General features: G+C 36.1%; 1 protein-coding gene across 4 annotated transcripts in view; it reads left to right on the top strand.

Annotated features, from left to right (window-relative positions):
- The window catches only part of LOC150106278 (protein FRA10AC1 homolog), a 242,899-nt gene that overhangs the window by 208,865 nt on the left and 6,247 nt on the right, over positions 1 to 27,787 (top strand). For all 4 annotated transcript variants that reach the window (XM_090393066.1, XM_090393069.1, XM_090393068.1 and 1 more), the window contains one exon: positions 25,978 to 26,085. In XM_090393066.1, the coding sequence (XP_090249192.1) occupies positions 25,978 to 26,085 (108 nt within the window). The remainder of the gene's footprint in view (positions 1 to 25,977; positions 26,086 to 27,787) is intronic.

Genomic DNA, 27,787 nt, shown 5'->3' with positions numbered 1-27,787 from the left:
TCCTATCTCAGTATCTCCCATAATGCAAAACACATCTCCTTGCAGATATGTATAATGTTATGCATTAAGGGATTGGCTACTACCAAGACTAGTTTCAACCTTTATTGAGGTCTCTTCAGTGGGAGGCAGGCCCAGAGGTGGAGTACCAGGCAGAAGCAATAGCGAAGTCATCTTTACCTATAGGAGTTGCCAAAAGGTGTGCCACCTTTTTTTATTAAATTACTCTGTATTTAGAGAAAGATGTTGAAAGTTTATTTTTCACTTGGTTAGACTATAATAAATTTAGTTTAATCCTTTATCCAAGTGTGTGCAAACAAAGTTTGTACCTGAAAGTATCTTCAGGACTGGGGTAAAGTGGTACAACACCGGGCAACTCCTTGCAAAGGTGAAGCAAGCTACCAACATTCCTATCTCAGTATCTCCCATAATGCAAAACACATCTCCTTGCGGATATGTATAATGTTATGCATTAAGGGATTGGCCACTACCCAGACTAGTTTCGACCTTTATTGCGGTCTCTTCAGTGGGTGCCAGGCTCAAGTGTAGATACCAGGCAGAAGCATTAGCAAGGTCATCTCTACCTATAGGAGTTGCCAAACAGTGTGCCACCTTTTTATTAAATTACTCTGGATTTAGAGAAAGATGTTAAAAGTTTATTTTTCACTTCGTTAGACTATAATAAATTTAGTTTAATCCTTTATCCAAGTGTGTGCAAACAAAGTTTGCGCCAAAGGAGTTGCCCGGTGTTGTACCACTTTACCCCAGTCCTGAAGATACTTTCAGGCGCAAACTTTGTTTGCACACACTTGGATAAAGGATTAAACAAAATTTATTATAGTCTAACCAAGTGAAAAATAAACTTTTAACATCTTTCTCTAAATCCAGAGTAATTTAATAAAAAGGTGGCACACCATTTGGCAACTCCTATAGGTAGAGATGACCTTGCTAATGCTTCTGCCTGGTATCTCCACTTGGGCCTGGCTCCCACTGAAGAGACCTCAATAAAGGTCAAAACTAGTCTGGGTAGTGGCCCTTCCCTTAATGCATAGCATTATACATATCCCCAAGGAGATGTGTTTTGCATTATGGGAGATACTGAGATAGGAGTGTTGGTAGCTTGCTCCACCTTTGCAAGGAGTTGCCCGGTGTTGTACCACTTTACCCCCAAACTTTGTTTGCACACACTTGGATAAAGGATTAAACTAAATTTATTATAGTCTAACCAAGTGAAAAATAAACTTTTAATATGTTTATAAAGTTTGGTAAAAAAAAAAAAAAAAGTTAAACACATATTTTTGGAAAAAATCACTTTTATTTCTCAACATAGTCTCCATCGAGATCTACACATTTGGTCCAGCGAATTTCCAATTTTTTCATCCCATCTAAAAAGTAGGATTTGTCAAATTGTGCAAAATAGTCATTGACAGCCTTGATGACATTCTCTTTCGAAGAAAATTTTTTCTCACCCAACCAAAATTTTTAAGTTTGAGAAGAAGCCACACGGGTTCAAGTCCAGAGAATACTGTGGATGTGGAACCAATTCGAACCTTAATTCATGCAATTATGCCGATGTGTGGAACGTGTTGTCTTGATAAAAGAGCACTTTTTTGTGTACCAATCTTGGCCGCTTTTTCTTCAGTTCTTCTTTTAAATGGTCCAACAATGATGCATAATACACTCCTGTTATTGTCTTACCCATTTCCATATGGTCTATCATGATAATTCCTTGGGAATCTCAAAAAACAGTGGCCAACACCTTTCCGGCTGACAAAACGGTCTTCGCTGTTTTCAGTGCTCTTTCACCGGGCATTGTCCACTTTTGACTGCTGCTGCTTGGAGTTAGGTGTGTAGTTGTGGATCCAAGTGTCGTCTGCAGTCACGAGTCAACACAAAACAATCCTGCCAATTACAATTAAACATGGCCAAACACTGTGTTAAAATGTCTTTTTGCCTGCATTTTTGATTGACAGTCAACAATCGCAGCACCCATTGCGCACACAACTTTTTCATGTGCAATTTTTCATGCAGGATATTATACACCCATTCAGTTGAGATGCCTACACTCTCAGCTATCTTACGCACTTTCACTCGGCGGTCTTCCATAACGATACCATGGATTTTGTCAATCATTTCCTTCGTTGTGACCTCAGTTGGGCGTCCAGAACATGCTTCATCTTGAATGGACTTATGACCACGTTTAAACTCATTTATCCAAAAATAAATAGTCTTTAATGCTGGTGCAGAGTCCCTCGTGAACTGCATCTAACTCAGCTTTTATCTGTGCAGCTGTCCACTTCTTCAAATAAAAGTGTTTTATCACTGCACGAAACTTGTTTTTCCTCCATTTTTATGAAAAATGCAAACATGGTCATTTTAAACGTTTGCCAAACAAGAACTATGCATCGCACGTGGCTAAAATTTTGCCAGGGGTAATGAAAATGATGATACCTGCCAACACTGGTATGAATGAGCAAATGGTGTCACTGTCTATTGGAAATTTAGCAAACTTTTCAACCCTCGTGCTGCCCCTGATCTTTCTAAAGACTCCCATATCTGTAGTCTTTAGTCAGGTGTTTTATTTCTAACCCAGCTCTCAGATCCATAAGTTAAAATTGGCTTGAACACTGTATTGTATATAGCTAATTTAGTGTTTTGACTAATTTCTTTCTTATTCCATATAAATTTATTCAGTTGACTTCCAACCATACCAGTTTTGTTGATTCTGTTGTCTATTTCCATATTTAATTTACCATTTCACTAAAAATCGTGCTTAAGTAGCTGAAATGTTTTACTTGGAATATTCCTGTGTTTTTAATTGACATCTTTCAGATCCATAAAATAATTCTTATATGGATTTTCTTTTCATTTGTCAAACATAGATGTTGAGATTACATTTACAAATAAAGATAAATGAATTTTTTCATGAATGATTTGAGAGGCAAGAAGTATTCTATGAGGGAGGATGTAAAGGAGTTGTTAGAAGAGGCAAAACTGTAGAGTGAGAAGGTGAAGACTGCAAGTCTCCTACCATGCTATGGTAGAGGCAAACTGAGGAGGGCATTGCTAGCTAATGAGTTTTTATGTGGGTTATGCAGAAAGAATGATGTCATTTTGTAGATTTATGGTCTGTATTTGACCAAAAGAAGGATTTGTACAATGCTGATGGACTGCATCTAAATAGTTTTGGTGTTGGTGTCTAGAGAGAGCTTTGTTCACTGAAGTGCAAATCTAGGAAAACTTAGGTAATTAGGGTGGAAGCAGGTTAGTTTGTGTGAAGGCACCATGAGGTGAGTGAGTTAGTCAATTCAGGAAGTAAAGGTGGGTGGGAGCCTAAAGGGATGCTACAGTTTCTATATACTATTGCTAGACGTATCAGGAACAAGAGAGAGGAGTTTTTGGCATTGTTTAGTGCAACTTTGCTAAAAGTTATAGGCATTAGTGAGACTTGGCTAACAGCATATGTAGTTAGGACAGAATGTGAAAGGTTTAGTATTTTCAGGGAAGATAGAAAACATAGGATGGGATGTGGGGTACTGCTGATGACAGCAGATGAATTGCAGCCAAAAAGAATATGAGACAGAGAGAAGGGTGGCTGTTCAATTGAAGCAATCAGGAGGCCAGGGAGTTTCACAGATGATCTGGAAGACAATGAGTACAGATCGAGTGATTATTATGGAGGACTTCAACTATGGAGATATAGATTGGAAGGAAGAAAGATCACATGGTAGGAAGGAAATTGAAGGAAGGTTATAGGATTAGAACAGCTATCCATAACCAATGTGACCACATTTCCTCTGATTGGTGAAAGTGACCTTTGAAGACTGTACAACATGTGGAATATTCTGTCAAGAAGGGGTATATGTGGAATTACATTGCAGGTGATTATGACAATCTTACATCTGTGCCATGGCATAAAACACAGCAGGGTAAGGATGTTACTAGTGCATGGAAGATAGTTAAGGGTCATCTAGTGAAAGCAATATTAAACTGTATACCTAAGGTGAGGAGGATTAATCGGGTAGGAGTTAGATGGATGAGTACTATCATTAACTCCAGCTGCATTAGAAGAAATTGTGGACAGTATATAAAGAGAAAGTTGAGCAGCAAATTCATGAACAGTACAAGGCTCAGGCAAGAAAGGTGACCTTTCTTGCCTGAGACAAAATCAGATTATGAGAAGTAGCTAGCCAAGCAGGTCAAAGGAAATCCCAGAGTTCTTTTGTTATTATATGGCAAGTAAGAGGATGAGTGATGATGGTCACGAAGTAACAGAATTAGATAGTCAAGTTACTGAGTGACCACTTTGCCAGGATATGTCATCCTAGTGAGATTACTGCTTTTACATATGTGACAGATATTAATGTGGGAACAGAGGTGGATGAATTGAATTATTAGCTTGGGTTTTGCGAGAATGTGCAAGGGAACTGGCAATGTCTCTGACTAGGCCTTTTAATTTAAGTCTCAGCTCTGGTAGTATTCCAAGGGAATGGAAAGAGGGCAAAATAATTCCCTTGCATAAGGTATGTTCTAAGACTGCAGTAGCAAAGTATAGACCAATCAATATCTCAGGTGTGGTGGTAAAAGTACTGGAAAATTCAAAAAGAGACTACAAGAATGGGTGGATAAAAATATGATACTGTGTGAGGGGCAACATGGCTTTGTGAAGGATCTGTCATGCCTTAGTAATTGACTATCTTTTTATAATAGACTAACATTAGAGTTAGATCAAGGAAATGGCTATATGGTGATTCTGCTGGATTTTGCAAAGGCATTTGACAGAATACCACATGGACTTCTGTTATGCAAATTAGAACAAATTGGTATGGATATGACACTGGTTAAGTGGATAAGAGGATGACTGCTGAACAGATATCAATATCCAAAAGTGGTATATGGAGAGGCAGAATCAAGAAAAGTTCAGTGCTGGGACCATTGCCGCTTAATTTGTGCATAAATAAAGTAGGAAATAACTTAAAGAAATATTTAGGTGTTTGCTGATGATGCGAAATTAGGTAGAATAATAGTTAACCAGGACTATTTAAATAGGCTGTCAGTATGGGCAAAAGATAATGGGTGTCAGTTGAATGTTGAGAAATGTAAAGTTATGCTTAAATTAAGGGGATATTAAATCCTGCATAGTTTTAAAACCGAATAAGAAACTCAAAGATTGGAATCAGAGAGTTTCTTGCCGAATATAGTAAACTTATATAGTAAACTCTTTATACTTAAGTAAAGTTATGCATTTTGGGAAAAATAGATTACAAGCTGTGTATCATATTAATGACACTGATTCCAGGAAAGAGATGGTTAGAGATTTAGGGGTGGTGGTAGACAGAGAGTTAAAGTTTAGAGGACATATTGTTAAGGTTGGTTATAAGATTACTTGGCTGTTGAAGAACACGCTAACAAGTAGAGATAAGGAAGTCGTTAATCCTCTTTGTAAGACCTTGATACATTCACATGCGATTACTGTGCTCAAGTCTGGTCTCCTGGGTTTCTTGGGAATGTGGAAGCAGAGGAGAATGATCAAGATGGTGAGTGGTCTGTGAAATGTGCTCTATGAAGAGAGATTGAGGGTGTGTAGGTTGTTGGTTGGTTGGTAGGAGAAAAAAAAAAGATGGGATATGATAGAAACATTTAAGTTGCTTAAAGGGTTTGATAGGATTGATGCGGGGGAGCCAGAACAAGGGATCATCCCTGGAAGTTGAATAAAGAAGTGATTCTCAACCTGTGGTCCACGACGATGGGACAGGTGGTCCAATAAGTAAAAATTATTGAAATCAAATGGAGACTTAAAAAATCAACAACAAATAGCATCAGAATGTTCAAAGGCGGAAGCAATAAAACTATATTGTTGTTCACTTCACCCCTCTTTTGCCTACAATAATTTGTAGCAGCAGAATGACGAATAATAAGAGGAGTAAAGTGAACAATAATATAGTTTTATTGCTTCTGCCTTCCCTTGCTGTTTTGTCAGATTTGAAGTGAACATGTGTTATCCACATTTCAACCAATTGCTTGTTGTTTATTGATTTTTATTATACATTCAGAAGTGCCAAATGATGCTTGGACAAAGTGTGTCGTGAATTAACCCCAGTATTTATATATTTTTCGGAAACGTTTTTTAATAATGGAAAAGTGGCTTAGAACTAGAACTTTGAAAAGAAGAGCAAAATGAAACAGGTGATGCTAACCCTAATTGTGATACACGTGTTGTAACAGTGAGTAAATCTGATACTATTAAAGTGGAAGAAACAAGCAGTTCAAAGAAAAAATACAGTAGGAAATATAACAGTTCATATTTGGAATTTGGGGTTTATTTAGTGTGGAGATGAAAGTGATGAACAGAAACCTCAATGTGTTTTGTGTTATGAAGTGTTGTCGAATGAGTGCATGAAACCTGCAAAACTCCGACATTTAGAAACTAAACATTATGTGAAAAATAAGCAAATTGGGAAAGGAAAAAAAGCCCATTTCTGTGACGCTTAGTGATATTAAATCATGGGAAAGATATAGTTTCGACCATGGGTTCGATTAATAGCAAGGCACTGGAAGCATCTATCTCTTAAGTTTGTGCATAGCGAAAACAGGGAAAAACCTCATTCTATCAGGGAAAATTTACTACTTCCAACTATAAAAGATGTGGTAAAAACTATGTTTGGCAACAAGTTACTAAAAGATGTTGATTTGACTCCTCTTTCAATGACACTGTAGGTCACAGAATTAATGATATGACATGTGACGTAGAATCTCAGTTAATTGAAAGAGTTAAGAAGAGCCCTTATTATATGTTACAGATAGACGAGACTACTGATGTTACAGATGATGCGCAGTTAATATGCTGCATAAGATATGCACATGATAACAACGTTCATAATGATATTCTGTTTTGTAGAACTTTGTCATCCCATACAACTGGAGAATAAATATTTCACACTCTCAATAATTACATAATACACAAAGGGATCCAGTGGGGAAAATGCATTGGCTTCTGTTTGGATGGAGCTCACACCCTTACAGGCAGGCATAGTTGGGGGGTTGCTTCTGTGGTGAAGGAAGTGGCTCCGGATATGAATCTGGTATATTGTTTCATACATAGGAAAAGGTTGGCATTCCTTTGGAATGCCACCAGAATTTAAAACTGTGCTATACAACTGTAAAGCTAGTTATTTTTATTAACGCTCGACCACTAAGTAACAGGTTATTTTCAGTATTCTGCGATGAAATGGACAGTGAATATATATAACTTTTGCTTCATTCTGAAATTCGCTGGATTTCCAGGGGCAAAGTACTAACAAGCTTATTTCAATTAAGGCATGATGTTTTGTTTGTAAATGAATGTAATTCTAATTTTGCATCACTCGTTGTTGACGAAGCATGGTTATCAACAGTATCCTATCTTTCAGACATTTCTTTCGAAATGAAACGAACTAAATCTCTCCCTTCAGGGAAATTCTTTAACTGTTCTTGATGTCTATGACAAAATAAAGGCATTCAAGAAAAAAGAACTCATGTTGTGCATTAGTTATGTAAAAGACAGATAATTTGCACCTTTTCCAACGTTGGAATCCTTTTTAGTGGAAAATGATCTTTTCGTTGATTCTGAGTTTCTGGAAAGGGTTTGTGTCCACCTCAAAACTCTGAAACAGAATTTGAAAACATATTTTCCGAATAACTTTTATAAGAAATTTCTGTGGATTCGAGATCTATTTCAGGCTTATAGTCACGAGAACGACCTTTCATTATCTGAAAAAAGAAGAGTTAATTGAGCTTTCAAGTGACAGTGGGCTTAAAATACAATTCCATTATCTTGGTTTGACTCGATTCTGGATCTCGCCTTCAGTGAAAAGTGAATTCCCCAAATAAGAGGGAAATTCACTGGACCTATTATCTGAAGAGGCACTGAAAATCGTCATGCAGTTTTCTACAACCTATCTTTGTGAGAAAGGATTTTCATTGCTCCTTCAAATAAAAACAAAATACAGGAATCGTCTTAGTTTGTGTGCGTCGATCTACTGAAGTTGACCAATATTGAGTGTGATATCCAGCAACTCTGCAAAGGCCGAGAAACTGAACCATCTCATTAAAAGTAAGTCGTAACATAAGTATATCATATTATTTATTTGGACTACTCTGATTATTCTCGTTACTGGTTTTGGAATTAACCCATTTCCAAAATCCTACAAAATCGGGGATGAAACAGCAGTTGTGCAAAGTGACGTTACGGTGAGGCTCAGATCTGTTGGCGAGGAGGATAGCTGCCCTTGCCCCATTTAGCAAAGTTCCGTATCTCGTACGGTCACTTGTGGGAATATGCGGCTAAGCACACTGAATCTGTCACATGCAGACAACAACAACATCCGTATGGTCATGGACTGTACAAAAACACACATCGCAACGTAAAGAATACAAGCAGTACACAGGACAGATATAAATAAAACCACCACATGATTAATGAATCTGCCAGATTTTCAATGTTGTGCTTCTGGATAAAACAGGACGGATATAATTAAAATTACCATCATAATACGATTAATACAAATCACATGCGTACAGTATATATAGCATACAGTCGCTGGCGGGAAAATGTGCCCGACATGTGGATTGCACTTTGCGACTGACATCGTGGATTGGACTGTTTATAGATATTGGGAATGACCTCATATAACAGGATGTCTTAAATTTTTTTGCTGTTCATGGAAAACTCTTCAGGAAAATAAGGCGATTCGTATCATCCGGAAGTGTGTGTGTGTGGATAGATGGGGAGCATTAATGGCTTTGGGAGTTCTCAGTGAAATTTTTCGGTATATGCAGGGAATGGTTTGGACAGGGCAAGGGATGTCATCCATGATGGAATTCATGGATGTCAAGTTCATATTCAGTATTATGATGAATGGAGTATGATAAGAATAACATTTTACTCTCGTCTCACAACTCACTTTGCGAATGGAATAGTTTCCATGTTGCAGGTCGAATCAGAGAGTGCATGAAGATAAAAGTTGTTGTGGGGCTAGCTTCATGAGTATGGGCAGATGAATGGGGATGACATAAAATATAAAAGTTGCTGTGGGTATGTGAATGGGGATTAAAGGTAAACGTCAATGTGGGCAGATGAATGAAGGTCTCAGCGGGACGGTGCTGATATTCCCTTCATTTGCCCATGGTACCAACACCGCTAAAAATCTTGTGGGGTGAGCTTAATAAGTGTGGGCAGATTAATGAGGATAACATTTAAAATATAAAAGTTGCTGTGGGCAGATAAATGGGGGTTTCAGTGAGACGGCACTGATATACCCATTGATTTGCCCACAGCAAATCAGAAACTGATACCTTTATTTGTTTAATTAAAATTTTGTTCAGTGATGATACACTTTTAATCGTTTACTTCCAACTTATTTATGTTTCCTTATGTATATGTAAATATTGGTAATCCCCACATACATTTGTAAAAAAATTACATAAAGTAGTGGTCCATAGAATTGTTTTAGGCATTTTACTGGTCCTTGGGTTTAGAAAGGTTGAGAAACGCTGGAATAAAGGTGTGGTTAGTAGGGGTGTGAGGACTAGATTTTTCTGCTTGGAGAGTTGTGAATGAGTGGAATGGGTTGCTAGTCAGTTATGAGTAATTTGTCTGTCAATGGCTTCAAGGAGGGTGATAGTTTGAGTCTCCCACAATGAGTCTTCGGACTCCAAGGAGGTTCCCATACAAATAATAATTTAATCAGAGCAACTTTTAGTATTATTGATAAGGCAATGTTTCTTCTTGTATTTACTTTTAAGGGAGTCTTTAACAACCTTTCTCTTTTACATAGTCTCCATTCCTTTTTAACTTGACTACATATTCTTCTTTTCATGTGTCCATCAGCTGTTCTACTGATATTACAGTATAGCATACGGAATAAAAAGGCGTTAGCTGATTTTTTTTTTTTTTTTTTTTTTTTTGTTATATCTGTTTGAAGTATTACAAACAGCAAAGAGTAATTCAGTCATAGTGGATGGATATGTTTATTAATGACACAAATAAGATGAAGCTTCTCTTTTATTTGATGCTTATATAATCGCTAGGTTTATATAGTTTATATTATAATAATCTAGGTTTATATATATTTTATATTGTGCTGATTTTTTTGAGGCCCTTGAGACTCACTTTAGTAAGTACAAGCATGGTAAACCCGAGGTACCTGATGCTAGACCATGCCTTACTTCATGTAATATACATCTGTTATGTTATCTGTAGACTAGTCTCTCCCCTTCTTTCTTTGCTTCTTGCTCCTTCCCCCAATGCTATTAGAGTATTCAAGGGCTAGGAGTGAATCTTTCCTATTTTGCTATGTCATTTCATCTTATGCAGCCACCGAAGGGGGAAAGCTAGCCCCAGTAGGTGCCAGTCCCAAGCCCGGGTAAATGGCGAGGGTTGACATCATCCGGTCATAAAACTTCACTGCCAGCTCTAGCTATGATAAAATGAGTCGAAAAGAAAGCGATACAAGGACTAGGACGTACCCCTTAGACGACGTGCAGCTGCATCACCCTACAGTTGCGAGAAGTGGATGAGGGCTACTGCATTAGTTGAAGAAGTGAGCCCATCAGGTGGAGAGAATGCTGCGAGTGAGAACATTGAATTTTTGAAGTATGACTGGAAGGGGAAGAGAGGTGGTAGACATGATGAGGAAGAAGAAGTTGGACATTTTATGTGTACAGGAGACAAGGTGGAAGGGAGGCGAAGGAACTGGGAGATGGGTGTAAACTGTTCTACTCTGAAGCGAATAAAGAGGGCAGAAATGTTGTTGGAATTGTGGTGTGTGGCAAAAGGAAGGGTGAAGTACTGGAAGCGGGTAGGAAGAGTGACATGATCATGTGAATGAAACTGGATCTTAGAGAAGAGCAAGTGGTCATTTTATGTGCATATGCCCTGCAAGTTGGCTGTACAGCAGAGGAGAAAGATGAGTTCTGGAACGTGCTAGATGAAGAAATGAGGAAACTGTAAGAAAACAAGATCGTGATTGTGAGAGGAGACTTAAACGGACACATAGGAAGACAGAATAGGGACTGTGAAAGAGTGTATAGCAGCCATAGAGTGGGAATGATGAACCAGGAAGGAGAGAGGATTGTGGACTTAATGGTAGCGTTTGATCTGGGCAACTGTGAACTCATTTTTCTTCAAGAGAGAAGAACATTTAGAAGTGGTAACAACAGTTTACATAATGACTACATTTTGCCTAGAAGAAAACATCTTAAGTAACAAATTGTGAGGTAATCCCAACAGATCAAGCGGTACAGCAACACTGGCTGCTGTGCGCAGACTTTAAGATAAGGTTGAAAATAAGAACCTTTGGAAGCCATGGGATAAAGACAATTAAGTGGTTTTGCTTAAAAGAAGAAAGTGTGAGGAACCGTTTTAGGGAGTGGGTGTTAGAGAGGATTTTGGATGGACTAGAAAGTGTACAAGATTGGTGGAGACGTAATTCAAAAGCAATTCTGAAGTGCTTGGTGAAACATCTGGAAAGATTAGAGAGCAGAAGGAGGGTTGGTGATGGAATAATAATGTACAAGAAGCAGTGACAGCTAAGAGGAGGGAAAAGCGGAAGTGAGATGAGTCAAGAGTGGAATAGGACAGAGAGAGAGAAAGCAAGAAGCTAAGAGAGTTGTTGTGGAGGCGAAGGCCATGGCATATCAAGATCTTTATGATCAATTAGAAACAAAGGAAGGACAGAGAAAAATTTATCGACTGCCAAACTGTAGAAATAAGGCATCAAAGGACATCTTACATGTGAGGCAGATCAAAGACTGGAGGAAGGATATTAAGGAGGGATGTGGATATAAGAAACAGATGGGAAATATACTTTGGAGGACTTTTGAATGAGGAAAATGCGAGATCTCACAGAGAAGATGGGCAGCCTTATGAGGGGATGGTGCAGAACATCAGCAGAGTGGAAGTGAAGGAGGCCATGAAGAGGATGAAGAATCGAAAATCAGTGGGCGCTGACAGGATCCCAGTGTAGGCATGGAAGGCACTGGAGGAAGAGGGAATTGACCTGTTGTGGGACCTGTTCATAAAAGTTTGCCAACAGGAAAATATACCCAAGGAGTGGAGGGAAAGTACTCTTGTCCCATCTACAAGAGTGAAGAGGATGCACAAGACTGTAGATGGGACAATGAAAATCCTAGAAAGAGTTCTTGATGGAAGATTGAGGAAGGGGGTGGAGATTGCAAAGGAATAATTTGGCTTCATGCCTGGTCAATCAACGACAGATGCTATCTTTGGGTTACGGTAGATGATGGAAAAAGTTTCGAGAGAAAAGGAACTACATCTGGTGTTTATTGATCTGTAGAAAGTGTACGATAAGTGCCAAGGCAAGAAGTCTGAGGGAAAAGAAATATGTCATGTTGGTGCAGGAGATGTATAGAAATGTGAAGACAAGAGTTCGGACCTGTCTGGGAGAGACAGAAAGTTTTCAAGTGACAGTTGGCTTGCATCAAGGGTCAGCATTAAGTCTGTTTCTGTTTAATATTGCGATGGAGGTGGTGACGGGGGGAAGTGAGAGAAGATGCGCCTCAGACAGTGTTGTATGCAGCTGATATTGTGCTGTGTGCAGAATCAAGAGAAGTGGCAGCTAAGCTGTAAAGATGGAGGAAAGTACTGGAAGAGAGAGGTATGAGACTGAGCAGAAGTAAGACAAAGTATATGTGTTGCAAAGTGCATGGCAGCCAGGAGACCTATCTGGAGCTGGAAGGAAATATCATCAGGAAGGTTAGGGACTTTAGATACTTAGGCTCAACATTGGAAGAGGATGGAGAGGCTGAGAAGGAAGTGGGATGGAGGAACTGGAGAGAGAGAGATGGCTGGAGTGCTGTGCAATAAGAGGGTGCCAATCAATCTAAAAGGCAGAATCTTTAGGACAGTAGTGAGACCAGCTGTGATGTATGCTATGGAAACTATGGCCCTGAGGAAAAATAACATTGGCAGGATGGAGGTAGCAAAGATGAGAATGCTTAGGTGGCTGTGCGGTGTGACCAGAAAGGATCGTCTGGGAAATGACTATATATGTAAGGGGAACGGTGAAAGTTATGAACTTAGGAGTGAAGATACAGGAGGCAAGGTTGAGATGGTTTGGTTATATGATGAGGAGGGAGGATGATTATGTGGGAAGAAAGGTCGTGCAGGTGGATGTGCAGGAGAGGAAGCACAGTCGGCCAAAGAAGAGATGGAGGAGGACTTGAAGATGTGGAAGAGACTCACTAAAAACAGTGATCCTACTTAAGTGGGACAAACTGCAGAAGAAGAAGATTGTGCTGATTTTTTTTCTTGTTTAATCTTTTCATTGTTGATTTTTAAAGCATGGTTAGGCTCATGACCTGACCATGATTTTCTGATATGTCACTCTACTGAGAAAAATAGTGGGGTTTAAATTTTGTGTGATGAGAGGTATCGTTTAGATCTTATTCACTGTACACAGAGTTTGCTGGTCTTAGAAGTGACGTAGTTTTTCTCTTGACAACATGGTCTACCATCCCTCTTCTCTACAGTTAGCAAACATAATACTGTGCATGTTATGGTTCACACCACTGTCTCTGAAATATTATTATTATTTACATCTGACTTCCATGTAGTCAAAGAAATCATTGCAGGAGGTCTACTCCCTCATACAGAAAGATCATCGAACTATGCCTTAACCACCTTACCAGCCATTATGGATCAAATACTCATCCTCATACACTTTGTATCCATCATATATTTCAATGTAATATCAATGGTATTACAATTTTAATATGCACTTTGCATCCATGATAATCTTGACGTCTATAGACGTCTTGTTCGGTAGCATGATTAAATCCATTCAGTTTCTGCACTTACTACACTCTTAGGCAATGTATTTCACTCACCAGTCACTCTTTATGCAAAGAATCTACTTTTTATCCCCTTCATTATACAACTTCCATCCATTTACTCTATGAAAATTCTCCTCTACAATAACAATTCTTCACTGCCTTATGTCTCAGTCATATTCAATCTCCTTCTATTCACAAGGCTCTGCAACTTACATTCCTTCAATCTCTCTTCATATTTGACATTCCATATATTTGTAAACATTCTCTGTACCCTCTCCAATACAGCCTCATCTTGTTGAAAAACCACCTGAACAAATCTGCACATGCAGTAGTCCATATGTGGCTTCATCAAAGTGTTATACAAGGGAACTATAACCTCTTTGCTTGTGCATGCCACTGCTCTCATCATTATTACCATAATCTGTCTCTGTCCATCACCATTGCCAGATCTCTTCTCTCATCCATCTCCTTCGAAATATCTCAATTAATTGTATACTCTGTATCCCAGCTTTGCCTACCAAATTTCAAAACCTTGCACTTTGCAACATTAAACTAATGGTTCCACTCAGTTGTGTCCACTCACACAGTCTATTGGGATCCTCCTGCAAGGCCACAACATCTGTTCTTCTGCTGATGATGATGAAAAGTTAGGAAGAACTTTGCCTCATCATCAAAAAGCTGCACATCTCCAGATAAGCTAGTTCCAATGTCATTAACATACAATTAAACAACAGTGGTCTCAAAAACACGTCCCTGTGACACTCCAGTAGTGATCCCTATCTGACATCCAATTATTTATCCAGCTCGCTAATCAGTCGCAACTAATCTCATCTATTTCAGTTTAGCTGCTAGCTTGTTCTGTGGCAGTCTGTGAAAGGCTTTTGAAAAATCTTTTGTTGTAATATATAAGCAAATTGCTAAAGAAGGATTTACTGCTAACCCATGCTGACTGTCATAAAGAATTTGCTATTATCCACCCATTTCTGAATCACAGTCCTTACCAGCTTCTCTAATCCCTTAACAACTCCAGAGACACAAATTGGCCTATCATTTGTAGCCTTATTCTTACCCCCCCCCCTTTTGAGAAGTGGAATGATTTTTCCCACCTTCCATTCCTGTTGGAAGACTCATGTTAAACAGGTGTGCCAAAGGTGCGATTAATTTCCTAGAGCATTCCTTAAGACAAGCTGCAATATATTGTCAAGTCCTACTGCCTTATTAACATTATTTACTTAATTCCTGGGGTGGAAGGGGTGGTGAAGCGCAATACATAGCCTCTCCCACTCAAATGTCAACCTCACCTCACGTGGTCCATCCTGTTTTAAAAGTACAAACGAGGCACTGGCGACCGAGTATGGGTGGTATAACCTTAACACCCTAACAGAGTAAATGCTGTTAGATCTGCCTGTCCAGAGGCGTTAGGTAGCAGCCCTACCACTGGACTTACCCAGCGACAGGTTAGTAACCTGCCCTGGGGAAATTCAAAATACTTTCAAGTTTCATGCAAAGAAAAGCCGGACGGGCTGTCAGGGAAAAGACCACAACCCAGGAAACGGTAAACGAAATTGGAAAAAGGAACACATAATGAAAATTGCAACATGGAATGTGAGAAGCATTGCACACAAAGAAGAACTTGATAAACAACTAAACCAAGCTAACATAAAGATATGTATAGTAACAGAAACAAAGAAAAAACAAAAAGGTACAAAAGAAACAAACAACTATATACAAATCTACAGTGGGGTAAAAAAAAGAAGAAAGAGCAAAAGCAGGTATAATGATTATGGTACATAAATCCCTAAAGAACAATATTGTATATTACAACTATTTGAATGAAAGACTAATAGAAATTAGACTCGAGACATTAAGAGGCCACATAACAATAATTGGTGCATATGCACCAGAAGAGGGAAAAGAAGAAGACAGTAATATATTTTATAAAGAATTACAGAATGCCATAGATAAAACAAACAAAACTGACTATTTACTGCTAGCAGGAGATTTAAATGCCAGAATAGGAAACAAAAAATACAAAACAAACATAGGTAAATTTGGTGAAGATACATGTAATCAAAATGGTCGCAGATTGCGCGATTTTGTCATTTATAATAATATGAGAATAATGAATTCAATGTTTAAACACAAGGAAATACACAAATATACTTGGTCAGCCAGAGGATACAAATCAGTAATTGACTACATTATCACAAATTTTAAATTAGCGGAGTTAATTTTAGACGTAAGAGCATATCGAGGCTTTGAATAAACTCTGATCATTATAGTATCAGCAAAAATTCGTTTTAAACCAAAGTGGCTAAAAACACATAGAATTGAAAATTCTTAGCAGCCAAGCTACAAAATTTCTTCATTACAGGATCCTCAAGTTAGACTACAATATCAAAAATGCACACGAATCAAGTGACATAGAAGATGAATGGGAAAATTTGAAACAAATTCTCACAAAAGCAGCAACAGAAACCTTAGGAATAAAGCACAAATGGATTAGAAAAAGAGGACTATGAGACTGGAACAAAGAAATAGAAAATATAATAAAAACCAAAAAGGACAGTTACCAGAAATGGCTAAATTCCAAAACAATAGAAGCAAAAATAGAGTATAAAAGAAATACTGCAATTGCAAAACGAGAAGTAAGGAAAAAACATAGAGAAAGATGGAACAATTTCATAACAGAACTAGAAAAGGATTTATTTAAGCCGCAACCCAAAACCTATAAAGTAATAAAATACATGAATAAAGAAATAAAAGAAAAGATAAAAATACAAACAATAGATTTAGAAAAATGGGTGACCTATTTCCAAAATCTCTGGACAGATGAGAACAATGAATTAAAATTTTATAAGACAAAGAATGACCTAATAGAAAATATCACAATTCTAGAACTGAAAAATATAATAAAGAAGATGAAAAATAGGAAAATGCCAGGAGAAGACAATATAAATATAGAACTATACAAAAATGCAGGTGAAAAATTTAATGAAAGACTTTTGAAATTTTTTAATATGGTTTGGATGTCTGGAAAAACCCCTAACTCTTGGAAAAAAGCACTGGTCATTCCAATCTATAAAAAAGGAAATAAAGACAATTGCAATACTTATAGGGGAATTAGCCTGCTGAATACAGGATATAAAATATATGCAGGAATATTAAAAGAGAAACTAAGCAGCATTGTAGAAAACAAATTACTAGAAGAACAAAATGGCTTCCGAAAAGGTACTTTAAAATTATTAATAGAAAAGAGAAGAGAATTTCAAAAAGAAACACATGTGGCGTTTATTGATTATGAAAAAGCTTTTGACAAAATTAGTCGACAAAAATTATTTAAAATATTAACCAATTTAAACATACCAAACCAACTTTTACAATCTATTCAAGAAATATATACAGGAAATAAAATAGCAGTTAAATTAGAACACATCTCAGAATGGAAAGATATATCAAGAGGAGTACGACAAGGATGTACCCTCTCACCTCTGCTTTTCAATATATATATAAATGAAATATTAACAATCTGGAAACAGCATAACCCCGCAAATGAAGATAGATACACTACTATTTGCAGATGATCAAATAGTATTAGCTACATCAGAAGATGACTTACAAAGATCATTAAAATCATTAAATGATATCTCAAAGCAATATAATATGACAATATCCAAAGAAAAAACAAAAATAATGGCATTCAAAGGAGAAAACCCAATAAGAAGTAAAATAGTGATAGATAATAAAATACTAGAACAAGTAAACACTTTCAGATACATCTATCATACGAAGAAGAAAAAGACATAGACACTAAAATATCAAACTTTGTCAAAGTAAACACACTAGAATCAGACTATATAATGTCTTGTCAAAACCAACTCTACTATACGGAAGCGAAACATGGACCATGAAAAGGAAAGATGAAAAACGAATTCAAACAGCAAAAATGAAGTTCCTCAGAAAAACAGCTGGATATACCAAGTGGGACCAGAAAACAAATGAAGAAATCAAACCAATTAATTACTACATAAGACAGTATAAACAAAAATGGCTAGAACATTTAAATCGAATGGACAACAGCAGACTACCAAAAATATTATACAGATACAAAATAAGTGGAAAAAGAAGAATCGGAAGACCAAGAAAGAGATGGCATGAGACCGGAACAGGCCACATGGCCTATATTCCATGTTAGGAAGAAGAAGAGAAGAAGACTTAATTCCTAACATCATATCCTCTATACTCCAACATCTCATGATGTTTCATGAAATGTTTCATCAAATATACTGACAAACTGTTCATTGAATACTTCAACTATATCCTCTCCATCAGTTACCAATCTGCCATTGTCATCAACTAACATCATTCCTCCATAGTCATTTTTTCTTCTACTTGTCACATATCAAAAGAACTGATTACGATTTTTCTTAGCCTGATTGGCTAATTTCTTCTTATACTGAACTTTCTGGCCTGCTCCTTGGACTCTTCATGCAAATGATTATTACTAACATTCATCTTGCATTGCCTCCACAGTGCTACTTTCTTTCAGATTTTATTTCATGCTTAATCTCCTCATTCATCCATTTTACTCTTATAAGTTATTTAGCATTTTCACTTTTGGAATACACTCAGATGTTACTTCTATTAATGCCCGAGCACCATCTGCCTCCTTTCTTTGAATTCCTCTTTCCATGCTATAGCTCCCAGTTATCTTCTAAGCTTTTCATAATTACCAGCTTTCTAGTTCCACATATATATCTCTTCTTCACAGAAATACTTATATGACTGGCTACAACCCAGGTGATCACTTCATAGTTATGCTCACTAACTGATGGAAGATTACACACTATTCACAATCGCATTCTCTGTTGATATAACCAGATCTGAGACTCTTAATCCATGTGTGCACTCCATTACATAATAATTCCTCAAGAAATTTATTCTCCTAATGCCTCTCAATATTATAGCCAGTGGTGAGCTATGGAAATTTTAACAAAGGACTCACATTGTCGAGCAAAAAAAAAAAAAAAAAAAAGAGCCGTATTTCACGCTAAAACTTTTATTAATACAGCTTGTATACAAATGCCAATCGAAAAGTATAAGGGGGCAATCAAATTGTAAAGGCTATCATTTTTAAACAAATATTTCATGATCTAAACATGAAATATTTGCACACAATCATTTGTGTTAATTTATCTTACATAAGAAAAACATTTTTTAACTATCAAAATATATATATATAAAAAAATCAGCTAATGCCTTTTTATTTCCGTAGGGGGGGACTACGGTGCCCCCCCCCCCCCCCCCCCCAAGTTCCAGACTGGTAGGCCAGTCTCCTTGAATTCTCATGGCTCGAATTTTGAAGACTCGACACTCAGGGTAGCCCCTGAGTTTCAAAACGTTTCAAAAAGGCTTATCATTTTATATCTATAGGGAGTAGGTCAGACCATTTTAGCCTTATCTAACTTTTGGAGACTGAGTGGGCAGTTCAATCTCCACTGGTACCCAATTAGAGATAGCTGGCACAAGGCTATCATTAATTGATAAAGTGATAAAAGCAGGCTTTTTCGTTCTACGGGATGAAAAAGCCTGCTTGGCCATGCCAGAGATTGACTAACTCGGGAACCTCTCAAAAAAAAGCTTAGAAAAATTTCTTCTAGTCGCCGACTAGATTCAAAACCAAGAAGTCTTCCTTCATGAGGTCAAGCGCCGTGGTATGCAAATGCCACATCCACTGAGCTACACAAGAATAAAATCTTTTATAATCGCATATATGAAATAGTCTGCATTTTTTATAAACAAAATCAATTTCTTTTGTTTGCGATAGAAGTTTTTATGACAAACAATATAAATAAATATTATCTAAACACAATAATATTGAAGAACGTTATATTTCTGTTTTATTTTTATACTTCAAGTGATAATCAACGGTACCAATCAAGGGGCATTATTTTATAGTCCTGTTTATTTATATGCGATTACTAAAATTGAATTCTTATTTGTAAAATGGTAGTAACAGTAACTATAATATTTTATTTAATAAAATCACTTTGTTAGGTTACCGTATGAGTTTGTCGCTTAATATATTTCAAAAAAGTATGTTTTTTTTTTATTTTGAAAAAATAAAAAAGTAAACAAGATGAACAACCGGCTCGCAAATTTGAGAAAAATTTAACAAAGGGCTCAGGCGAGTCCCTTATAGCTCACCACTGGTTATAGCAACTCCCAACCAAATATCTCATTTTATCAACCCCATCTCACACCATATTGCTTCAGAACCACCATCACTTTTTTCTCCTTGTATCTTAATCTTCTGTGGAAAATCTCCTGCTATCATCAGCAGCACTTCCCCCTCCTTTCTTGCCTTTCCTATCCTTCCATTTCTATTCCTGAAAAGTTATCATCCTCATCTAATCATGTTTCACTTATTTCCACTGTTTTCAGACAAATAAACTCGATCAACGTGACAATTTCACTTCCCTTATTTCTGATAATCCTGACATTTTGTAAATAAATTTATAAAATCATTTCTTGGTCTATAACTAGTCCCACCCATGCTGCCATTCATCTGTGACTTCTTCACACCTGCTATTGTCTCATTACCATTACTCTTTGTTCCCCCCCCCCATATTAAAAGGCCATTCCATTCCTATACTACCCATCCCCATACATTCATTCATTACTGCTTTCAGAAAAAAAAACTTACTATATCAAAGCTTAGTCCTGTTATTAAGTTACAAAATTAAATTAAGCTAGAGAGCAACATGTTCACACCAAAAAAAAAAATTACTTATATAAGTATACATATAAATTACAATAAACCAGTATGGATAGTGGCCAATAAAAGCTGAAAATTGTTAGAGTCCTAAAGTCAAGGTTTGCAAGAAAATTAAGTGGGCTGAATGCATGTGCCATCCAAATTTTTGGGATTTTTATGCTGCCATTATTGTTAAGATTGGGGTGGTTAATTAAAATTTCACACTCTTTAAATTTCTGTTCATACCAGGTTTTTGTATAATGTAAAGAAGTACTTTTCCAATCAATTTGGTGTAGGATATTAAGAGCGTGATCTGAGAGGCCTATTTCTCCAAACTTGCTCAATTTTATGTGTTGTCGGTTGTGTTTTTTATTTTATTATTATTATTTTTTTTTATGAGTAGGGAACTGTACGTCCAGTTTCTTCAAATATAAGGTAAGTTACAAGTGCAGTAGATGCAATAAACTCTAGGGGTGTGCCAATGTGGGAAGAGGATCCTTAAAGGATTTGAATATGTTTTTTAATTTTAAAACATTAAGACTATAGTGGTGTAGAATTCTATTAATTTTTTCTGATAACCCTTTAATGTATGAAATAGTTATCGTTTTACTGTAATCTATATTATTTTTTTGATGAAGTTTCATGAAGAACTTTATTAATAGTATTTTTGCTATAGCCATTGTTTATAAATTTATTGCTAATAATTTTTAATGCTTGTTTATTAGAGCAAATTGTTATAGCTCTGTTTTTGAGGGTGTTAATGATTCCAAGTTTTTCCGTAGGGTGATGATACGAGTTGGCATGTATATACTGGCTGGTATGTGTAGGCTTGCGGTGAATAGTGAAGGATAGACTGCCTGAAACCAGTGTATTCAGGAAAGGAAGCGAGTTCTGATTTTCAATAATAAATTTTATGTGCTCATGTTGTTTGTTCAGGTGGCTAAGGAATGTGTTTAACGTTTGGCGACTGTGTAGCCAGATAACGAAAACGTCAACATATCTAAGCCAAACTGTAGGTTTTAAAGTAAAGGAATCTAGACCACGTTGCTCAAAAGCTTCCATATAAAAGTTATCAATTGGGGGGAAGGAGCGAATAGTAGTGAGCCCATGGTCATACCTTTTTTTTTGTAGGTAAAATTATTTTGCCACATGAAGTAACCGGAACGTAGTACATAAACAGAGAGCCATAATGTTGAGTAGAAATTTGTTCTGTAAGAAAACAATTGTATCACTGATTGGGACATTTGTGAGAAGGGCAGAAATATCAAAAATGACAACTAATAAATCATCTTTGCTGAGTGTTGTGTTTTAAAATTTGTTTATGAAGTGCTGTGTGTTCTTTATATAGGAGGGGGAATAACCTACCAACTTAAGTGTCGATGCTAATTTCTTGGCTAGGTGAGATAATTGGGGTTCTTTTCCCTCAACTATCGGTCTAAGCAGAACATTATGTTTGTGTATCTTGGGAACACCATATATTCTGAGAGATCGAGCGTAATGGGATATTAGTATTTTAACAGTGTCTGATGGCCAAGAAGTGACAGACTTAAGTAATTTCAGAGTTTTTTTTCTTTATCCTGTTAGTCGGATTATAGTTCACAAGTTGATAGGTGCTGTTATCGGAGACTTGTTGATTCATCTGATAAATGTAAGTTGATCTAAGGATGACCATGGCATTACCTTTGTCCGATTTTGTAAGATTGCTACATATGGTTTTCTTTTTATTCAAAACATTGCTGGTTTCTAAATGCATTGTATCAACTATGTTATTTGGAAGAGACTTAATGCCTCTCTCTATGTGGTATGTAACATCCAGTTTATTAACAGTTCTCGGTGCTACTGTGAAGTTTAGGCTTTTATCGAGTAAAGCAAGTTGACCATTATTTAAGGTGGGGCTAGATTGGTTATCACATGAAAATTGCTTGCATGTGGTTGGTCACTCCTTGCACTGTTGGAGTTATTCTGGGGAAGAGATATCCTGATTGATTAGATTCGCATGATTGGCATTCAAATTTTGCCGTTGTTTTAAAATATGAAATTTGGCCTTAAGTTTTTATTTATTACCTTCCAGAATATGTTTAGTTGAATTATCAGTGATTCTTTCAAGATTTCACATTCAAAATATCTGAATTCATATAATAATGGGGTCTATTGCACCAGTAACTCACCTTATATTGGAGAAACTGGATGTACAATCCCTATCCAATATATATATATATCAGTGGCGTCACGTGCCCACTTTGGTTGGGTGTGCTGTTGTGTGGGTTATGCAACCCCCGTTACAAATTTCACATTAATTTGCCCATATGCAAGGGCGTCCGCAGAAAATTTTCCGGTGTGTGTGAGCTTGGAGATAAATAATTACATCAATAAATTTTTATAATTATTGATGTGATTAAATAATTACATCAATAAATGTCTTATAGCATTTTTTTTGTCGATGTAAACTATAAGCACATCGATTTTAATGATCTTTAATTCTTGGAAAAAAGAGTATTCAGAATTAATACAGATTTTAGCACAATTTCATATATAAAAAAATTGACCGGCATATTTTATTAAAAATCAACCAATTATTTTCCAAAATCCTAAATCAAATTATTTCAGTTTAAAATCAAAAAAAAAAATCATAAAACTGACAAGTAAAATAATATTAAATTACATACACTTATCTTTTAAAAATTTATTTTTCTGTTTAAATTTGTTTCACTATAAATTTACAATTCACACTTCACTCAGTGATTCACTAGACACAGAGGGCAAACGAACACTGGTCGCTGTTCACAACAGTTCATTTTTTTTCACAAATCAGAAAAAGATGAACCAAAAACAGGAACACGTGCTTTACTGCTGCAATCAAACACGTTCTATGGATACCTGGCCGTGGGCCAAAACAGGCCAACCCATAATAAAATTTTAAGACAGAAAAATCAATCACTTTTACAATTATAATTTGTGGAATTTTTTCTTCAATCCCAGGGGGGGGAATTCCCAGTTGCCCCCCCCCCCCTCTGCAGATGCACATGACCATATGATTGCATTTTTATCGATGTATGAAAGTTTTGAGTGTGTATAGCACATCAGTGCTCATCTTAATTGGTCAAATGCAATTAATTGCAGAATAACTTTGAATATTTCTGCAGTGGGGGAACAACTGGTTTGTTTCAGGATTTATTAGAAAACAACAATGAAGGTGAATGCTGTATTTGGTTGATATATTTGAAATATTTAAAGATGAAAATATGTGAACCATCATTTATAAGACGTGAGAATAGGAAAGGAAAGAATAAGTGTGAGTAGAAATACTTTCATTAATGCTAAACGAATTATTAATAATTATCATATAAGTTGCTGGGTAGAGCAAATAGCACGAGCCTATAAAGTCTAGACATGAATAAGTGAATTTATGATGGCATAATTAAAAAAAAAAAAAAAAACTTACGAGGAGACAGAGTATGGGAGGAATAAATATAGTTTGATGGAGCAGCCAATCATTTCGTAAAATTTGTTGCCCATGTTATGCGTATTTCTCTGGTTTGTGTATATTTCACTCTGTTTTCTGAGACTCAGATACATATAACATCTAATCATTATTGGAATTATCCACTTAGTTTTTTTTTTTTTTTTTTTAGTATCAGCGGTTCTTCTGTCTTATCAATCTCATCTGCTGGTATTTTTTTGTAGATCAACGTCTTATAATACACAGAATATTCATTTTTATTCAGGAAGGGTTATTTTTTATTGTCTGTTGTTTCCGAAGACTAGAATAAAAATGCCTGTATACCGTTAAAAAACTTTGCAACCTCAACAGATGCTGCATAGCAAGAGAAACATTTAGGTTTTTTCTCTTAACATCCACTTTCAAATTTTCAGTTCCAGAAAACGTGTAACAGCTGTTTGTAATACGGCCATCATACCGAAAGCACTCAGCTCATGACAAGTGACAACTTTCAATTGGATTGGTTGACACAATAACCAATCACAGGTGCTGGGTGAGATCAAAATGTTAGCTCACCTAGCCACGCCTTCTCAGCGGTTTAAAAATATTACAGTGCTAAGAATTTGACCCGCTGCACCCTCTTTACATATTTTCAAAGGGCACAAAGATGTATGCATTTTGAAAGCACACCCGGGCTATTAACACAAATGTGATGCAATGTTTACGCATCGAAAAGTGCCCTCTTCGTGAAGCACCAGTGCTTCATTATCCTCATGAAGAGGGCAACGAAGCATTAGTATATTGTGTTTATTTTTAGGAATCACGCAAAGTCTGCAAACAATTGGGGGGAGTCTTTAATGAGAATAAATGCAAAAAATATAATATCGGTGACACTGATATTTTGTGGATGAGCACCGCACGCCTAGCACACCCGGAATATTCGCCCCTTATATATATATATATAGGAAAAAAGCAACACATTAAATTTAAAAATTTTGGAGAATCAAGTCTCTCAGATCACACTCTTAACACCCTAACCTAATTGATTGGAAAAGTACTTCTTTACATCATACAAAAACCTGGTATGAACAGAAATTTAAAGCATGTGAAATTTTAATTAACCACCCCAATCTTAATAATAATGGCAGCACAAAAATCCCAAAAATTTCGATGGCACACATTCAGCCCACTTAATTTTCCAGCAAACCCTGACTTCAGGACTCTCACCTTTTATTGGCCACTATTCCATACTTTTTTTTTTTTGTAATTTATGTATACTTATAATTTTTTTTTTTTTTTTTTGTGTGAACATGTTGCTCTCTAGCTTAATTTACTTTTGTAACCTAATAACAATAATAACAGGACTCTAAGCTTTGATGTAGTAATTTTTTTTTTGTTTTGTTTTTTACACAAGAGGTCTGGCCAATAGTTTTAATGGTTGATCAGTAACTTTAACATACAATGTAGATTTAGTGCAGCTTGTTTCTTCGTATATATATATGTTTTAATATTCCAGATGATGACCTTAATGTGAAGGTTGAAACTTTGAGTGTTTATTTTGGTTTATATTAAACTAAAATTTTACTCTAACAGGATAGTTGTTTCCATAATTTTCATAATGTATTGGCTAATTTATCTTCATCTGAAAAAGCCCTGATAAAGGATCTTCACATACTAGATGGGATTCTAACCATCTCTAACCATTTTTATAGGTCAATCTAACCAAAAGGACATTATTGAAATCAGCTGATCTGCATATTTGATTTGTTAAGAATGTAAATACTTATCCGATTTGAAAAATACTATAACAGTTGCAGATAACAATGTTGATTGCAGCCGACTTCCTGCTTTTGTTTAAAAAAAAAAAAAAAACAGGTCAGCTGAAATTTTTGTCAAATTTTATTACAAGATATTTTTGAAAAACAACTAAGATCATATATTCATTTTATAGGATTGTGTCCTGACTGTTCATACAAGCTCAACTATCACCACCAAAGAAAAGAGATCAAGCATTCTTCAGAGAGAGTTGAAGAAATACCACAACAGAACAACAGAGATGGTAGATTTCATTTTCATAAAAATATAATACATAATACCAATAACAGATTGAACTTAAATGTCTTCGCCATAGTTGCATATCATAAGTGTTAGCAATGCAGTTGATAATGATATATGTTCATCATGAAATTCCTGATATGCACTTTTTTTTTGGGGGGGGGGGTCCAGTATGATAGTACTACATGAAAAGGTTATACCATTACTAACTTAGCTATCAACAATTTTCCTCCAAATTAATCTATTATCTGTCAAGACTCCAACATTATCAGATCTTATCTTTTATCCTTAGAAGGCCTTTTTTACTGAATCAATCCATCTTTATCTTGTCTTCCTCTGGATCTTTTCTTGCAAATCTTTCCTCTCCCATTCTGTTTAAGTGACCATACCACCTGAGATTAGCTCTGCTAATGCATTCCTGCTGACAATGTCAAGTTCTTTCCTAATATCCTCATTTTTAATATGATATTGTCATTGATGCTATCTGTTCACTGCACTAATCTTTCTCAGAATTCTCATATAAGAGGTCTCTGGTCTTTGATCAAGTGTTTTATTTCTAACCAAGCTCTCAGATCCATAAGTTAAAATTGGTTTGAACACTGTTCTTATGTACAGCTAATTTAGTGTTTTGACTAGTTTATTTCTTATTCCATATAAATTTATTCATCTGACTTCCTACCATACCAGCTTTTTTGATTCTGTTGTCTATTTCCATATTTAATTTATCATCTTCACTAAATATTGTGCCTAAATAGCTGAAATTTTTTACTTGTTCTATAGGTTTACCTTCAGGATACAGTTGATGTTTTCATTGTCTTTGTCTTTTTATGCTGATTTTCATATCAAATTTATTACAGCAGTTATTCAATTTAGTCATGGATAAGTATAACATCATCTTCATAAAGTAATGAGCTAAAATTAACATAATCAATTTTGATATCTGATTTAATACCACTCTCCTTCATAATGTGATCCATATAGATAATGAATAACAGAGAGGATAATGTACATCCTTGTCTGACACCAGCTTTAACATTAAACCACCTTCCTGTACTTCCTTCAATTCTAACTGCTGACTTACAGCTTAAATAGAAACTATGTATTGCTTGATATATTGTCCCATTTACACAATATAACTGTAGCGTTTTGAAGATCTTTCCTCCTGACACTTTCTCATATGCCTTTTCCAGATCAACAAAACTTAAATATAAATCCATGTTATATTACCAAGATTTCTCAACTATTTGTCTTAAAGTGAAAATCTGATCCTGACAATCTCCATTTGGCTTGAATCCAACTTGTTCTCTACCCTTCCACATTTTTCTTAGCCGTTTCTCAAGTATACTTGCATAAATTTTTCCAGGAATACTCATTAGGGAAACCCAACTGAATGTAAGAATTACATTCAGTTGGATTTCCCTTTTTATAGATGGGTACTATGAACTCTTTGCTCCACTTTTCTGAAATTGGACCCTCTGACTAGGCCTTCTGAATTATGCAATGCAGCCACTGTAAAAATTTTATATCTCCATATTTAAGTATTTCTGGCTGAATTTCATCTACTCCAGCTGTCTTTCCACATTTTAGGTTTTTCATGCCTTTTTCTACTTCAAGTATGGATATGTATTCCTGGCTGCATTCCTGTTGATAGTTTTCTACCTTTGTGCTGACACTGTTTTTTTTTCATTTAACAGTCTTTCAAAGTA

The sequence above is a fragment of the Typopeltis vanoorti genome, chromosome 5, assembly GCF_054136105.1.
Source record: "Typopeltis vanoorti isolate ZY-2024b chromosome 5, IOZ_Tvanoo_1.0, whole genome shotgun sequence".
Taxonomy (NCBI): domain Eukaryota; kingdom Metazoa; phylum Arthropoda; class Arachnida; order Uropygi; family Thelyphonidae; genus Typopeltis; species Typopeltis vanoorti.
The sequence above is the reverse complement of the archived record's forward strand: the minus strand, read 5'-3'. Positions and strand labels throughout refer to the sequence as shown.